General features: G+C 34.6%; 1 protein-coding gene and 1 long non-coding RNA gene across 2 annotated transcripts in view; one reads left to right on the top strand and one right to left on the bottom strand.

Annotated features, from left to right (window-relative positions):
- LOC143236980 (cytohesin-1-like) overlaps positions 1-19,498 on the bottom strand; it is a 62,266-nt gene that overhangs the window by 4,481 nt on the left and 38,287 nt on the right. Inside the window, exons 8-13 of the mRNA XM_076475730.1 lie at positions 18,147-18,259; positions 17,750-17,898; positions 9,914-10,025; positions 7,658-7,734; positions 5,748-5,968; positions 2,526-2,594 (exon numbers count right to left, since the gene is read on the bottom strand). Coding sequence (XP_076331845.1) covers positions 2,526-2,594; positions 5,748-5,968; positions 7,658-7,734; positions 9,914-10,025; positions 17,750-17,898; positions 18,147-18,259 — 741 coding nt within the window. The remainder of the gene's footprint in view (positions 1-2,525; positions 2,595-5,747; positions 5,969-7,657; positions 7,735-9,913; positions 10,026-17,749; positions 17,899-18,146; positions 18,260-19,498) is intronic.
- On the top strand, positions 49-4,358 carry LOC143236984 (uncharacterized). The gene is made up of 2 exons (XR_013019829.1): positions 49-2,903; positions 2,952-4,358. It is a non-coding gene; the product is annotated as an uncharacterized LOC143236984 (long non-coding RNA).

Genomic DNA, 19,498 nt, shown 5'->3' with positions numbered 1-19,498 from the left:
CAAATATAAACAAACAAGCCCTACTTATATAGCAACTAAAACCAAAATTAAATCAATATAAAGGAACACCTTTATACCTATACTAATTAATAATCTAACACCTAACTGCAATGCCCCCTACAATCCCATACTGGTTTACACACTCATCCCTAAGATGGAACAAACAATGGTCAGTTGCAAGTTTTCTCTTTGTTAACCTGAAGATGACCCAAGAAGGTCAAAATGTTGTTCTCTGCTTTATTAGTAAAAGTATTAATACCCCTACCAGCTATACTAAGATACACCAACACAATTTGTATTAAGGGATGTAGGAAAAGCCACAATGTGAGGAGTACACCACTGAAGTCAAAGCCACTGGAAAATAATAGAGACCACTCATCAGATAACTATTGTCTGGACAGAAATCTGAACCATAATAAAATTGAAAGCATCTAGAACATTGAGTGTGTGGGCCCAAAAAAGATCCATTATATGAATACTGAGGGATGGAGAACGAGTGCCACCCTGGTGACTGAGATAAGCAACTAGTGTTGAAAAAGTCAGAGTGGATCATTACCAGACAATTTCTGGCCAGATAGAGAAAATGGACCAAACTACAACTTACAATGAGAGGCTTCAAGACGTTTATTAGGATTAGACAACTCAGCTGCAGACCCAAAACCCCAACTGATTGAATAACTCACCCCACCCCCCATCCCCAAACAATACATCTATAAAATGTAGAAAACCAGATGAGGACAAGGAAGTTGGACACTCATCTACATGTGAATCATATCGAACTACCACTGTTGATTGAGAAAAAGGGTAGAAGGAGGGGTAATAGGAGTTGATAAAAGCTCCCTAAATAATTCCATTGGTCATGAAAAGCCCATGAAAGAGCACACATATGAGCCTTACACAAGGTGATAAGTATACCATAGAATATCACATCTCCAAAAGTACTTTGAACTATGCAAGCTGTAACTAAACTAAAAAACCCATTGAACAAAGTCTAAGAGAAGAAGGGAAGACACATCTGAGATGTGTATAGAATAATATAAACACTCAACAGTATATTAGTTAGCTTCCAGTAAAGACTTCTTCAACTTGATTAAGAACCCATTATGTCAACCTCCAGGAGCGGCTGATAAGGATAACAAGGAAACTACTGTTGGAAATGAACAAACATTAGCCAGTCAAACAAAGAAAGAGGAAAATGTAACCAAAAAGCATTTTAGCAATGAATGAATGAATGCTCTGAACAACTGACGAAACACAGAGGACTGAAGCAAGTCTGAAGAGCAGTGTACAGAACAGAGAAACCACCCCATGTAGAATAAACAAAACAGAGGATTGTGAATGATGAAATAACAAGACATACAAATAATCATCTGTGACATTCTTGTTTGTCCTCAATAACCCAGGAGAAAAAGTCCATCTAAAGGTAAAGTGGGCATATTAAAAAATTAGAATGAAGTGGGACATACAGGTCATCAGTCTCCAGTATGGTGTGAGTACAACAAGCAACCTGGAGAAAGATGAACAGGTAAAACAACGTTTAAAGACAGAAAATTTTCCTCCTCCTCGAGTGGATGCAGTCTGGTGGCCAAAACCCAAGAAATGGGGAAGGAAAAGGGTACCAGGGAGAAAGGAGATAGGAAAAGAAAGAGTAGGACAAGTCCTTCTGGTAAAACCTAAAGAACCCATGAAACTAGTGAAAGGTTGCCAAAGTTTAACAATGTAATATAGTCAAGCTTCCTCTAGTTTCAACATATCCATTAACACAGAATAAAACAACAAGATGAGAAACACCTGGAAAGGGACAATGAAAGATCAGGATAACATAGAAATAGGGGTGTGGCATAGCTCCAACTGTAACAAACATGTAACAAAACAGAAAAAGGACAAGTATTAACATGCTCTACATATGAGTGATGGAAAATTCTAAAGAATAGATTATTCATTATCTATACTGTGTCTAAACATAAAGCACTTTACTAAACTAAAAATTAAATATTGTCTATTTGTGAAGAATACAGTTGTAAGACTTAAAATGTAGACATTTCTAAAACAATTTTTTAAATTAAAAAGCAGATGCATGAATAATAGATGCTTCTTCCTGTGTTTAACACACATTCAATCAATATTTTATCCTATGTTTAGCACACATTTGATCAACACTTGTATGAAGAGAACAACCATGACTAAAGCTAAAACTATAAATATTTTTAACTGTTCCATCATGACTCATTCCATATCTTTACTGAAACACTAAGGATAAAACTAAATATTTTAGCTACTTCATCATGACTCAAACCATCTCTCTATTGAAACACTAAGGATAAATCTATAAATATTTTAACTCTTCCATCATGGCTCCTACCATCTCTCTGCTGACACACTAAGGATAAAACTATAAATATTTTAACTGTTTCATCACGATAGATATTTCTTTAAACATCACCAGTAATAGGTAGTGTTGATGTTAAATATTCATAAGTAGTTGTTTTATATTAAAATTTTGAGATCCAAGAAACGGGACTTACTCGAAATGCTGAACTTTTTTTTTCCTTGCAGTCACCATGTCATAGAATGGGTTATGACTGATACTTTGTCTATAACAGAATAAAGAAAGAAAGGTTAATATTAACAATGTGACAAGGAAGATACGTAGGTAATGGTGTAGCTATTTAATAACAGTTATGTGTATTACAGTCAATGGTGTAGTTATTAAATAAACAGTTATGTGCATTACAACAGGTGATGTAATGATAGTTCAATAAATTGTGTATTACAGCAGATGATGTAATGATAGCCAAATAAAGTGTGTATTACAGCAAGTGATGTAATGATAGCTGAATAAATACTGTGTATTATAGCAGGTGATGTGAGGATAGTTCAAAAAATAGTGTGTATTACAGCAGGTCAACAGGTAATGTAACAATAGTTGAATAAATACTGTATTACAGCAGGTGATCTAAGAATAGTTGACTAAATACTGTACATTACAGCAGATGAGGTAAGAATAGTTGAAAAAATAGTGTATATTACAGCAGGTGACGTAACAACATCAGAATAAATAGTGTGTATTACAACATAGTGTCTAACGACAGCTGAATAAATAGTGTATTACAGCAGGCGATGTAATGATAATTCAATAAATAGTGTGTATTATAATAAAGGATGTAATGGTAGCTGAATAAGTAGAATGTATTACAGTGCATGATGTAAACATACTTGATTTAATAGTGTGTATTAGAGCAGGCAAAGTAATGATAGTTCATTAAATAGTGTGTATTATTGCAAGTGATGTAACAATAACTGAATAAATAGTGTGTATTACAGCACGTCATGTGGTGATAGTTGAGTAAATAGTGTATTATATCAGGTGATGTAATGATCCTTGAGTAAATAGTGTGTATTACAGCAGGTGATGGAACGATTGTTGAAAACAATGTGTATTACAGCAGAGAATGTAATGATAGTTGAATATTGTGTATTACAGCAGTTAATGTAACTATAGTTGATTAAATAGCGTGTATTACAGCAGGTGTTATAATGACAGTATAATAAATTGTGTATTACAAGAGATGATGTAATGACAGCTGAATAAATAGGGTGTATTACAAAAGATGATGTAATGGCAGCTGAATGACTAGTGTATATTACAATATGTAATGTCAGAATACTTGATTAAATAGTGTATTACAGCACATGATGTAAAGATAGTTGAGTAAATAGTGTGTACTGAAGCAGGTGATGTAACAATAGTTCAACAGATAGTATGTATTACAGCATAGGATGTAATTATAGCTGAATAAATAGTGTGTATTAAAGTATAAGATATAATGACAACTGAATAGTGTGTATTTCAGCAGGTGATGTGACCACATTTGAATAAATAGTGTGTATTACAGCATGTGATGTAACCACAGCTGAATTAATAGTGTGCATTATAGCAGGTGGTGTGAGGATAGTTGAATAAATAGTGTGTATTACAGCAGGTGATGTAATAATAGTTTAATAAATAGTGTGTATCACAGCATGTGATGTAACAACAGCTGAATAAATATTTTGTATTACAGCCAGTGATGTAATGACAGTTCAGTAAATATTGTGTATTGCAGCAGGTGATATAACAATAGTTCAATAAATAGTATGTATTACAGTAGATGATGTAATGACAGATGAATAAATAGTGTGTATTACAGTACATGATATAAGAATACATGATTAAATAGTGTGTATTACCGCAGATGATGTAAAGACAGCTGATTAAATAGTTTTTAGTACAATATGTGATGGAAGAATACTTGATTAAATAGTGTATAATACAGCAGATGATGTAATGACAGCTGAATAAATGGTGTTTATTACAGCAGGTGATGTAACAATAGTTGATTAAATAGTGTATATAACAGCACATGATGTAAAGATATTTAAGTAAATAGTATGTATTACAGCAGAAGATGTAATGATAGCTGTATAAATAGTGTGTATTTCAACAGGTGATATAATGATAGTTGAATATATAGTGTGTATTACAGCAGGTGATGTAATGATAGCTATAAGAGTAAACAATATAACATAAATGTCATTAACTTCATTAAGTAACTTGATACAAATGACAGTAAACAATATAACATAAACATATGTGTCATTATCTTCGTTAAGTAACAACAGATTCTTTCATGTATACCTCATGAATTGACCAAACTTTTTAGAACCTGGCATGCTGTGCAGGTGGAGGCTGAAAAGAAGAAACAAGAAAACAAGAAAGTCCCATAACTGACCAAAAGGGAATTGGGTTAGTGTTACTGGACCTGGACACACAGATTGAGCTAATGGTGAAGTGTGATAATGCAACCAAATTCTGAAATATTGAAGGAAGTCTTGAGATAAACTGGGATGCTATACATATAAAGCATCATTGGCATTGCTGTGTCCAAAGAACTCCTATTGGACCTTAAAAATTGAAGGTGCAATTTTTGTGCCAGACTGTATCCAAGTCCACAACATGTCTCCAAGATGAACTTCCTCCAGCTGATAGAACAGTCTAGTTAAGGGAACTGTATTCCCAGAACAAAGATTGGTGATGAGAGCTGGGTCTGGTCAGGATGAAGTCTGAAGTGGGTGTGGTTCTCTACTGGGACAAGTCATTGCTAGCCTTCAACAACTCAGTGAAGCCTGAAAGAGCCTTGGAACCTTCCCTTGAAAGCCCTTATCTGCATGGTATGCCTGGTTCTCATACGGCTCAACCATTCTGGCTGGAAACTAACATCCAACTTAGATCTGACGTGGAGCAGGAAAATCTGACAGTCTCATTAAGACAAAGTATTGTCATTGGATGACCTTGATGTGATATGATTAGCTGATTAAGTTATGAGAAAATGATAAATGACAAGTCACTTTACTGTATCAGATTATGTAATGAGATGTGACATGCATGACAAGTCACTTCATTGATACAGTATCTCAATAAAATGCCCCAAATTACCTTTATATTCTTAAACTACAATCTGCTACCTTTTCATCAATAATAAAAGTTGGATGATTTTCTTACAATATATTTTGTAGTCTTACTTATTGATATTTTACAGCTATTTAGACTTATCAGTTTTTCACTTGGCATTTCTATTGATTAATGACATTATATACTTTATTTTGATATAACTTACCTAACTACAAATATTAAAACACAATCATACAAGTAGTATTTTAACAGAGAATATATGCTTTTCATGTTTCTGTATTATCTGTAAAACTACCTTATACACTTCATCCAATCTTCCATTTCTTCCAATGTGGAAGCCGACATTCTGTATACTTTGTGCTTTCCTTCCACAACCTTTCCTTCAAAGTCTGTCTTACAGGCCTTGATCACTGTATCTCCAGTAGAAAAGAGATCAAAGCAATTGGCTTTGGTCCTGTCCTGGGCTACATGAAGTTCTATATTCTCTAATGGAATTATACCTCGAGGTTCTTTGTCCTGTAAAAACAATTGAACATAATGGTAAGAGAGAATCTTAGAACTCTTCCTTAATTAGCATCTGAAATGAAGATTTGAGGAGTTATGAAAGTTCTTCCATACTGATGTCAGGACAGTTCAGACAAACAAAATAAGTACCTTTATCTTTACACTATCTACTCAGAAGTTTGTATGATTTCAACTCTTTTATACACAAAATGTATACAGTAACAAAAACACATAGTAGACACAGATAATGAATAACAGCAAGTAGCTAGAATCTCATTAATGGTACAAAACCATATCACAGAAAATGTGAAATAAACACAATAGTACAAGTAAATCAGTCACTTTCATGTCATTTTCTTGTTGACTTACAGTGTGTAACACATGAATGGTCATATCATAATGTTATGGAGGTTGTTAGTGCCACATTTGGTTTTATTATGCAGGTGGTGAGTATCACATGTGGTTTTACCATCAAGATTTTATGTCACACTACATTTGCTTTATATTCTACATCAGTCATTTTCAATCTAACTCACTGCCCAATGAGTCATACAGGAATAGCATACTGAACCAAAATCACCTGGAGCAGGATCAATCTCACAAGTATTAGACATCTAGCTTTCTGGACCATTATGACTGCACCAAACCTTAATCTTTCCATATCTTTCTCAAACGTTCTGGATATCTACCTTCACAATACATTATAATAAGTATTGAACTACTAGTTTCCTGGATATTTATGAAAAGTACCAGATATCTAGCTTCTTGTTTTTTGTTACATGTAACAAACTTCTAGATTCCTGGATCATTATCATAAGTACCAGACTGCTAGTTTCCTGGTCACTATCACATCTCCAGCTTCCTGGTTCATTATATCAAGAACTTCCTGGCTCATTATTACAAATACCAAACATTTAGATTCCTAGATCAAGTACTCAACATTTAACTTCCAGATGAAATACCACAAGTAACAATCCTTTAGCTTTATAATTAATTATCAAACATTCCAGACCTCAACCTTCCTGATTCATTATTACAACTACCAAACCTCCAATGCCCCAAATCATTGTAATGATCACCAAACTTCTACCTTCATGGTTCAATATCAAGAGTCCAGACATTTAGCTACCAGGTTCATTATCACAAGCACCACACTTTAAGCTTTGTAATTAATTAATACAAATACCACACCTAAAGCATCATGATTAATTATCACAAATACCACATCTTAAGCTTCATGATTAATTAACACAAATACCACACCTAAAGCATCGTGATTAATTATCACAAATACCACATCTTAAGCTTCATGATTAATTAACATAAATACCACATCTTAAACTTCATGATTAATTAAAATAAGTACCACACCTTAAGCTTCATGATTAATTAACACAAATAACACACCTTAAGCTTCTTGATTAATTAATACAAGTACCAAACCTTAGCTTCCTGATTCATTACCACAAGTACCAGACATTTAGCTCCCTGGTTCATTAATACAAGTACAAGTAAAAAACAAGATACAAAACTAGCTAGTCCTTAAAAAACATTAAATAACTCTAACTAGTCCTAATAAAGAACTAGACATAAAGCAAATTAGTCCTTATAAAAAACAATCTTTATTAAGAAGACATAAAACTAACTGGTCATTGTAAAGAACAAGATAGGAACAAAGTAATTCTAATTAACAAAACATACCGTTGTATATTCGAAGTAATAGAGGCAATTGTCATTCAAAATAAACCATCTTCTTTTCCAGCTTTTATATCGTCCACCTGAAAAAAATCTCAGATACACATAATTGTATCCACAAGTTTTCCTGTTGAGAAAGTATGAAAGGGGTTTTAAATTCACTAAAATATATGTGATAAAGATAAATAAAATCAGTCTTTTAAGACACCATGTGTTCAGTTCTTGGGTTTACATAATAACATATAAGAACTTTCAAAAAGCATGATTTATTCAAACGTGGAAAGAAAGCTCTGGTTTCTTACACAAGATGTGTGCCTTGTATTAAGAGGGAGACTCATTTATAAAATCACTTGGTTCATGTTCATTCAGAACATGACCCCAAACCACCCACCCTCATCCTGACTGCTTCTATCACCACAACAGTCAGTGTGGCCTGACTGGAAAATACACATACTTCAAACATATGCAACAGAATGTATTTTACCAGTATTTATTGACTCTGACATGAACACATAAATGTTTATCTTATACTCATATTACATTTACAGATTTAATACATGGTTGTTTAGACTGTACTCAAAATATGTTTACATGAAAACATGATCAACCAAAGGTTGTTTCATACATAATAAACACACATGTAAATGTTAAACCAAGAGTTGTTTTATACATACTAAATATACATGTATATGTTAAACCAAGGGTTGTTTTATACATACTAAATATACATGTGCATGTTAAACCAAGGGTTGTTTTATACATATTAAATATACATGTACTGTTAAAGCAAGGGTTGTTTATACACACTGAATATACATGTACCTGTTAAACCAGGAGCTGTTTATATATACTAAATATACACGTACACGTTAGACCAGGGGTTGTTTTATATGTACTGAATATACATGTACACATTAGACCAGGGGTTGTTTATATATAATAAACATACATGTACATGTTAAACCAAGGGTTCTTTTATATATACTAAATATATATGTACATGTTAAACCAAGGGTTCTTTTATGTATGCTAAATATACATGTACATGTAAAACGAAGGGTTGTTTTATATGCACTAAATATACATGTACATGTTAAACCATGTTATGTATGAATCTGATCCATAACAAAACACTAACTGTTGGTAGATACATTATCAATAACATTATCTCGCTCCTCAGGTATGAATATGATCCATAATGGAACAATAATTTTTTTATAGATACATTATCAATAACATTATCTAGGTATTAATATATGAATCTGATCTATGTAAAGAGAGATAACTACCATTTATTCAGTTTTTATCCACTGGTTAAACCTTAACAATCTGACCAGTTTCATGAGAAAAAGTAGAAAAACTTGCCACTGATGAAGGAAAATCATTGTGATCAGGACAGTTTTCTTTGGTAGCAGTATTTTAATTGGTTGATAAATAGAGCTTAATGAATCCTTTTTAACTTGTATAACATTTCATTATTTCAACTACTTAGAGGTTTTCTCTCTTCTGTCTAAACTGATATTTAGTTTGTAATTTATCACAATGCTGCAAAAGAAGAAATCTGTGCTTTACCCATCTTGGGTGCCAAAACCAAATATTTACCATTGTATGTCTGCTGAGTTATCACTGAGATATTTTAGGAAAATAATCGAGTTTGGATATCCTTTTTATAATGAACCTATGATCGATGGTACAGATTGTTTTGAAAACTGTAATGGAATGAACTACAAACCATGGATTAAAAGCCTGGGAATTCATGAGAACATAGTGAAGCTAATGAGATAACATGGTGCAAATGATGTAAAAGGTGAGATTACACTATTAAAAATGTGTGTCAGGTACACTGCTTTGTTTTATTCATATTACATGATCTGTAATACATTAAATCAATTTCATTTGTGATACTACAATTTTGTGTGTATTAATTTTACTGAGCATGAATTGAAATAAAAAATACATTTTGCTAAGTTAATGAGTTTGACTATTCCTTCTGTGTATTAACGATAATTTAGAAGTGTTAACACCTTAGCTTTATTATTTAGAAACTCTAATTTTCAATTATATGAGTCAAGAAACAACTGTAAACACAAGGAAAAGTTAATTAAAGTAGAAATTTAGCATACATTGTTCACAAGGCTGTGTTTACTATAGAAAATAAAAATTCATAAAACTTTACTCACTTTTCATAAACTGAGATGATATCATTAATTTTACTTTTTCTATTATATTACAATGAGCTAACTAATCAAATATTTCACCAACCTTGTTTCCAAAGCCAACCCTCTTTCTTAGGATTGAAAAATGTGTACATAAGATCATTACCATCATCTTCTGGGATTTTGAAAGGTTCCTGTTTAATATTCTCGTAAAGGCTCTAAAATAAGTTTTGTTGTTCATACCATTAGTCAATAGTTGATATTCTTATTATCATATTTTATGTAAAGTTATGTAAATAGAGTTCATGGCTAAAAATAAAAGTTTGCAATGATTTTTACCTTGATTATTGTGGCCAGATTAGTGTCCAACAAACTACAATTAACTAGTTAATTAAATAACATACATAATACAACTGAGTATTTAATTACAATACTATATCAACTTGGATTTCATCTTCAACGCTTCTTTCAATAGAAGGATACCACTTCATTGAAAACATCAAATGTGGTTTATCAGTTCATCTGTCCTTTTATAAACAAGGTCACATCAGTTCCACATCTGATCAGAGGGGTGTAACAAAACAAAATTTAAATAAATCAAGTGTAACCATCCATTCACATTATTTTAAAATGTTAGAAACCCTCCACATAAATTTACTCATTCATAATTTGAGGCGACATCTCAGTCAGGTTATTTCAATACATATGTCAATCAGGAATGGCATGTATATACATACCGTGTATCCCCCAACACTAGGAAAGAAACACCACTATAAAACCAAATTTCTACAACTCGTTAGGCCCGGCATGGCCAAGCGTGTTAAGGCGTGCGACTCGTAATCTGAGGGACGCGGGTTCGCATCCCGGTCGCGCCAAACATGCTCGCCCTTTCAGCCGTGGAGGCGTTATAATGTGACGGTCAATCCCACTATTCGTTGGTAAAAGAGTAGCCCAAGAGTTGGCGGTGAGTGGTGATGACTAGCTGCCTTCCCTCTAGTCTTACCCTGCTAAATTAGGGACGGCTAGCACAGATAGCCCTCGAGTAGCTTTGTGCGAAATTCCAAAACAAACAAACAAATAAACAAATACAACTCGTTAGGCTACACATTTAACATTAATATTCAACACAGCTAAATTCTCGTCACGTTCACATATCCATATTACGATGACATTGAAAGCTACATACCAACATTAAATTTCCACACAACTAAATACTATAACATAGCATTACCTTTTGGAACAATATGGAACCTATCAGTCCATCACCTAAGCTAAACCCGTTAGTAAATTTATTTTTTTAATGTCCTCTAATTTCCACCCTCAAGATCTTTATTATATTTGAAGTTAACAATAAATCTAAAACATCGATGTCTGATATCAATATCACCTATAATAATAGCTTTATTAACAGCTTAAATAGTAGTCTCATTGTAAAGTTTCACTAATTTAATTTAGTGATCAGATTAGTTGGTTGCGTTTTCTGACACAAAGGAACTAGGCTATCTGCACCAAAGAGCTGGTAAAAACGATAAATAAAAGTGGATAAAAGTTTGAAATAAATCAAGTTACAAAAGCAGATTAAACAATAATTGAATTAAAATGGCCAAGAACTTGGATAAATGAAAAAAAGCAATTATGTTGGACAGTGTCACCACTGCTAATGTTCTATTGTACAACGTTAGGGTTAAACCTGCAGAAAAACACAACCCTAAAATGGTGTTGCCAGTCACGGTCGTAACAACAGTATAATTGGCTAATGTGACTTGAGTGTCAAATAGGCCTCACATTGGTGAATCTGACACAGATAAAATAAACCAACGAGTTAATAAACTGTGGCCAAAGCATAGCCTAACCAGAGCAACTTCCTCCTTCCAATACTGACAGAAACAAGACAGCTAAAGAACAAAATGATTTGATCTGGATAATCTTGTTATTACATTGCTCAAATAAAAATCAACTACCAACCAGCATGAAGCCAAGCCTTGGATATAGGGCCGTATATGATAGGCATGGCCGTGATGGTATCAGAGCAGATGGACTTAGCTGAAGTGTCAGCGAGCTCCTTACTACGAATATAGACCTAGCCAGGTGTTCAGAAAACTAGATATTAATGATAGATGAAGAAAAACGAGCCAGTCGACATTGAATATAGACGAGAACTGGGTGAGAACTAATGTTAAGCGATTCCAGGACCAGTAGAGAGCTAACTGAGTCAGATTAAATAGTAAAATCAGTGTACTGTACAGTTTATATATAACCCAGGGCAGGAGAAATGACGTACAACTCGGCAGTGAGCACAAAAACTGTAGACGGGATCCTATGAGCAACCTATGACTCACACAACAAACCATGGCAGATCCGACCGAGTCACCTGATTTTTGAATCAGTCATATAAATGTGAATGGAAGAATGGTTCAAAAGATGCTCAGCAAGGAGAAGATGGTAGTTCTATTCAGAAGTTTCTGCCTTCTTCAGTTGACTCAAAGAAAAATCACATATGGGGGGTGGTAATAACTCATTGTGAGATGGGCTGATCACTGAATACAGCTACGTCTTCCAGTGGCAGACCCTATTCAACCAAATGCATCTCGGTACAAAGGCCAAAAGGAAGAATGGTAGACTGTCTGTTCTGAAAGAGCATAGCCTATTGAGGAAAAAAGATGCAACCCCAGGTGGGGTGCTATGGTAAGGATTAAAGTTTAGTTGCATGCTGCAAAGTGAGTTTCAAACAGCAATGGTGAAGAGAAGGTTTGCAGAACTCAGTCTACAAGCTCTGGAATAGAGAATGGCAAAAAGCCAGAGCCAAAGCTTTAGGTGTTGAATGGGGTTCGGCATCTTTAAGGGGCACAGCAGTATGTCTGCGGACTCACACTGCTAGAAACCGGGTTTCAATACCTGTGGTGGGCATAGCTCAGATAGTCCATTGTGTAGCTTTGTGTTTAATTCCACACATAAACTTTAAGATCTTGGCAGAACTATAGAAGAGAGACCCACTATCAAGTTTGGATCAGGTGAGGGCAGGATAGATCTTAAGCACAGAACATTGATTCCCTCCCCAAAAAGTGGAAGAGAGAACAGTGAGGATTTTCAGTGCCTTCGTACAATTGATAAGTAGCTGCTTGATATTAAGAATGAAAGTAAGCTTATGATCACAGATAATCCCTAAGATATTTCATTAGAAAAAATAGTTTTGCATCAAACATCAGAAAAAAATGTTCTCCTGCCAGATCGAATTAAAAAACAACTAGAAGAAGAGCAAAGGAGACAGAAGAGAGATGGTGCAGCATCTTTTAGTGAACATCACCAGGTCTGACTGATGTACTTCCAAACCATTGAGGAGCAACGTTGAGCTCCACCAGTTTAAAGGGGCAATTATCGTCATAGAGATGAGTGGTCCAAAAGAAAAGAGGTGATCACTCTGCTCAAGACATGATGACCAAGAAAGCAGGGATGGAAACAGGAGTGCTGGAAATATGAGAAAAGCTTTCGCCAATAGTATTGGATATGCTCTGTACTTCAGCCACTTCCTGGATATTGTAGAGCAAGATGGAAAGAGGATGGGAAGCATGTATCCACGCACACAATTCTGGCAGTTGTTTAGGAATAAGATCAGTATTTCTAAGGAAATATTAACCCCCAAGGGTGCTCGAAGACTAAACAATCCACCTTCAATCCCGCACTTGGTAGAAGTTAAGAATTTTGACAACATGATTATTGATAATTTTGGGTGAAAACGACTGGTAAGTTTAACACGGATCTGGTCAATGCGAGTCTGGCAGGCGTGGCAGCTGACAAAGTGAAGGAGAAGTCAACACCCGTTGAAGAAGTAAGAAGCAGGTCGGCAAATGAAATATCAAACTCTAATGGACCAATTCAGGGCTGGGCATGGATCAATGGATCAAATTGCCCTAGCTGAGATCAACAGATCCAATGCCTAAGATTTAGGTGAGGGGAAAACGGGAGTACCCCGAGAAAACCCAATTTCACGGCCTAGGCGCTGGGCATATATCCCAGCAACCTTCTAAATCTTGTCCCATATGACTTTGGAATTGGTAGAAGAAGTGATGCTAGTTCTTCGTGTCTGTGTGAGTATGGGCACTGGTGCATTAGAAAGCATTGTGGTTCAAAATAGTAGTATATCTGTGAAAGTGCACTTTTGAACCTTCCATGCCCACTGACAGGATGAAAAACCACCATGGATGAGGATAGATACAGAATGAACAATCTCCTGAACAATGCAATCAGTTAGTGCTCACATGCAATCATTAATAGATGGAAGACTAATAACAACAGCAAGATGAGTTTTAAGAAAACCTGTCCACCTTCCACCATAGCACTCTTGTAGTTTGCATCAACCACGGCCAAACTTCCCCAAAATTGTAGGAAAATGAAAACGTGGTTTATCGTCATCCCTCCACGAAAAAGAAAAGTGAAGGGGAACATATAGATAGATTAGTAACAGTGAAATATTGATTAGGTGCATGAAAATATGTAAAGGAACCAGTACTGAAGAGAGACAGGCTATGTTCTGAGAGCAGACGTTACACATAACGACCTCTCCCATCAATATTAGAACCAGTCCAGAGGAATTATGTATATTAAAGTCTCCCAATATGAAGAAGGAAGACGGCAATTGTTCTATGAAAGCATCAAGGTTTCTCTGATCATAAATATCTCCAGGAGAAAGGTAAGAACAAACAGTGATGGTACAACCCAAGGAGAAACAGATGGCTGTAGTCTCCAATGGTGTATCAAGTGGTACAAACAAGGTAGGTATGTATTGATCGACCAGCAGTGCCACCCCATCATGAATTTGTCCATCACACAACCTGTAATTCCAGTATAAAGTAAATTGTTAAAAGGTGACAGTCACAGCAGGTTTCGGAAAAGCTTCCTGTATGGAGAGACACATGGGATAACAGAAAACAACCAATAGCTTAATATCATATAGATTATAAAGCAAATCTTCATAGTTCCACTGTATCAAAGTATACGTTTTTCTTAGGTAAAAAAAGTTTGTTTAGAATCATGCTATTTTTCTTTACTAGAAGAAGTTCTGTGACAATCCATGAATACTGCCCCAGGTCAGATGGGCAGATCTCCATCAGGTGAAGTAGATTTCAGTAACTTCAGGCGTGAATAGAAAACTGTTCAGCACCTTGGGGCCAATGAAGATGAACCAGAACAGTCACCAGAAGCTCAAACCAAGAGCGATGCATCTGGGTCATTATTGAAAGTAGCAGTGGGTACAAAAAGAGAAGTTGGTGTTTACTTCTCAACTAGTTTATCCATGGAGGGCAAAAGACGTTTCACTTGGTATGAAATTTACACAGAAATATATGACTGCACATCTTCTGTAGCAGTAGAGCATAGTACAGTGGCATATGTTTGAGATACAGCATGGAACAATAACTTTTGAGCCTTTAAGTATTAAATGTTATTGAAAGTTTTCAACTGTTGTTCCTCTTTCTTCTCAATCCACTTACAAAAAGAACAAAGGTAAGAGGGATAGGAACCATTGCAGTTAACACGGTGAGGCTCCATAATGAAAGGAAAATGGTGCAGTGCCTACGGACCCCAACCACCATGGAGTCCTGAGGTGATGCAATACAATGCCAAAAAAAAAAAAAACATTGCAGCAATATCAGGGCTTTATACGAACTATACCCAAATACCAGCATCAAGCACAGTGTCCACAACATCCTTTGAGAATGCCCAACACTGCTGCCCAGTTGATCTTAGCCCAGAAGAACCAGATGATTAACCTTGGGGAGGCTATCTAAAAGCTACCCGCTTACAAAAATTCATGGCCAATGTGAAGTGTTACAGCGCCCAAAACATACTTCAGCTAACAGGATCCTCTATTTCTACTTACGGGTCACCATGAGCAAACAGGTGGGTGGATGTTAATATTAGAGATGAGATAAACTAAAAGTACAGAAACTTCTCGGTATGACAAGGTAGGCTACATAGCAACATTAACCTTCCTAACAACATAACAAATATACATGCATGTCACTATGAAAGTGTTGGTTATATATCAAGATAAAGCTTCGAAACATTTAAACGTAATTAGTATACATCCACGTCACTTTGAGAGTGTAAGTTACATAGAAACATTAAACTTCCGTACATCTAAGCATAACTAATATATATCTACGTCACTATGAAATTGTTGGTTACATAGCAACATTAACTTTCATATATCTAAACATAATTAGTATACATCCACGTCACTATGAAAGTGAAGGTTACGTAGCAACATTAACCTTCGATACATCTAAACATAGTTATTATACATCTACGTCACTATGAAATTGTCGGTTACATCCCAACTTTAACCTTCCAAACATCTAAACATAATAAGTGTACATGCTCGTCATTATGAAAGTTTAAGTTACATTGCAACATTATCCTTCCATACATCTAAACACCATAACTAATACAGATGCACGTCACTGTTGGTCATATAGTAACATTAACTTTCGATACAACTAAATACCTTAACGAATATACATACTTGTTACCATGAATGTGTTGGTTACATAGGAATATTAACCTTACATACATCTCAACATAATTACAATACATCAACGTTAGTATGTTATTTTTGGTTACACAACAACATTAACATTTCACACACGTCTAAACATAATTAGTATAGATCTACTTCATTATGAAATTGTTTGTTACATAGCAACATTAATCATCCATACATCTAAATATAATTTGTATACATCTACGTCACTCTGAAAGTGTCGGTTATATAGTAACATTAACCTTCGATACAACTAAATACCTTAACGAATATACATCTCGTTACTATGAAAGTGTTGGTTACGTAGCAATATTAACCTTCCATACATCTAAACATAATTACAACACATCAACGTCACTATGAAATTTTTGGTTACATAACAACATTAACCATCCATACATCTAAACATAATTAGTATAGATCTACATCATTATGAAATTGTTTGTTACATTCGAAAGTTAACCTTCCACACATCTAAACTTAATTTGTATACATCTACGTCACTATGAAATTGTTGGTTACATAGCAACATTAACCTTCCAGATACATCTAAACATAATTTGTATACATCCACGTCACTATGAAAGAGTTGGTTACGTAGCAACATTAACCTTCCATACATCTAAACATAATTTGTATACATCCATGTCACTATGAGGAGGTAGGTTACATAGAAACATTAACCTTCAATAAACTAAACTACATAACTAACATACATGGACGTCACTATAAAACTGTTGGATACATAGCAACATTAACCTTCCAAACATCTAAACATAAGAAGTGTACATGCTCGTCATAATGTGAGTTTAAGTTACATTGCAACATTTACCTTCCATACAACTAAAGACCATGATTAATATAGATACACGTCACTATAGAAGTGTTGGTTACATAGCAACATTAACCTTCCATACATCTAAACGTAATTAGTATACATCCACGTCACTATGAGAGTGTTGGTTACATAGCAACATTAACCTTCCATACATCTAAACGTAATTAGTATACATCCACGTCACTATGAGAGTGTAGGTTACATAGCAACAATAATCTTCCATGCAACTAAACACCGTACTAATATATATGCACGTCACTATGAAAGAATAGGTAACATACCAACGTTAACATTCCATAAAATTAAATACCATAACCAATATATATATTTTTCACTAGTAACATTAGCATTCCATACAACTAAATGTCATCACTAATATATATGCACGTCAATATGAAAGTGTTGGCTACATAACAACGTTAACCTTTCATACAACTCGTCACTATAGTTTAAATACATCCATGTCTTTTTCACACTTACTGTTACCTAGCAATATTGATTTCTGACACAACTCATTAGTATGGGTTGTAGATCGTTACGTCACCGTGATAAGTACTGATACTTACCACCAATAACTCTTCAGGCATATCACCACCATCATTAATTCCCCTGTTCATCTTGATAAAGTGTTCCACTGATGGCTTTTCCTTGACACTTGGATTGTGAAGTGACGTATTTAACATAATAACAGCAAACGACAGCACGTAACACGTGTCTAAGACAGACAATAGTATTCAAGAAAAGCAATCACAGAATATGACCACACTAAATATTAACAAATGAAAACTTAGGCTTTTATATAAATAAAATCTAAGCTGTAGATTTGCTGCACCATTCAAGACAAATAACATAGAAAATGCTATTAGGCAAAAGGACTGGTTTGGGTAATATTTATTATTTACTGATATAGTTGTAAGATAAGTTATTTTAAAGTTTAATGTGTTATTAGTTATTTCTACTGACCTGGGTTATGGAAAACTCCTTCATTTGATTGGAAATAATGCTGAGCAAACTTTTCCATCATTCTATCAATTTTCTGAGCTTCTCCCGGTAGGTGAAAGCTCCATAGAAACTGCCTAAAAACAAAACATATAATAATACAGTGATATTCCGACACACGCATATTCGATAAACGAAATTTCTGTATAATAGACTTATAATTTTTACAATTATTTTACACCAAACCTAAAACTTAAGTAAAATAACAAATAAATATACTGAAATAAATAAATAGTTAATACATTTACTAACCCATAGTACAATATAAATAATAAAATATTGAAATGGTTATATCATATATAATGTTTGTTAACACTCATCGAGTATTAGGTTCTGTTTGCTGGGGAGAATTCTTTATGATAGCACAAGAAGGCAGAATAGTCCGAACTACATTCTTTCCTCAATAAACAATGTTCCTCTTTACAAATGGAGGCACCATCAAAGGACCCTGTTAGCCCTTCCCACAACTAACTTCACATCCCTTATCCAGCTGAAGCCATTTAAGGAGATATGGTGACAGCATTATATTTTTTTTATATATATGAGTTTTTATCATAATACTGTTTGATATTACGTTCGAATAAACTGACTATGTTTACAATATGAGTGGTAAGTAATGAAGTGATTATCATGAAATGGTAAGTTATCAAGTGTTTATATTATGAAATGGTAAGTTATGAAGTGATTATCATGAAATGGTAAGTTATGAAGTGTTTATTATGAAATGGTAAGTTGTGAAGTGATTATCATGAAATGGTAAGTTATAAAGTGTTTATTATGAAATGATAAGTTATGAAGTGCTTATAAAGGGTGTCCCAAAAACATGTATACACACTTTGAATGATTATAACTCACTCAAACTTTCTTTTTTTACAGGTGCAACTTATTTGAAGTAATAGCAGAAACAAGACTAAGCTTTGAGAAAAGGAAATTTATCTTAAAGTGTTACTGGAAGTGTGAGAACGTAGTTGAAGTGCAAAGACGATTTAGAAGGGAGTTTCAAACAGATCCACCAACGCGACTCACCATTACTCACATTAGAGATGTGATGAAACAAATGGAATTGTTTAAGACGTCCATAAAGGGCGTTCTGGAAGACCGTAGTCTTCCACCAGTACCACACGAGAAGCAGAGCTGTTGGAAAATCTCCAGTGATCTCCAAGAAAATCTGTTCGGCAAACAGCCCTTTAGACAGGAATCCCAAAATCGAGCGTCCAAAGTTTTATTCTGACACTAGTCCACGCCCTCAATGAAGAAGATCCTGACCGGAGAGTTGGATTTTGTGAGTGGTACCTGGCAAAATCTCCAGAGGATGC

The sequence above is a fragment of the Tachypleus tridentatus genome, chromosome 13, assembly GCF_004210375.1.
Source record: "Tachypleus tridentatus isolate NWPU-2018 chromosome 13, ASM421037v1, whole genome shotgun sequence".
Classification (NCBI taxonomy): Eukaryota; Metazoa; Arthropoda; class Merostomata; order Xiphosura; family Limulidae; genus Tachypleus; species Tachypleus tridentatus.
This window is presented reverse-complemented; position numbering and strand designations above follow the sequence as displayed.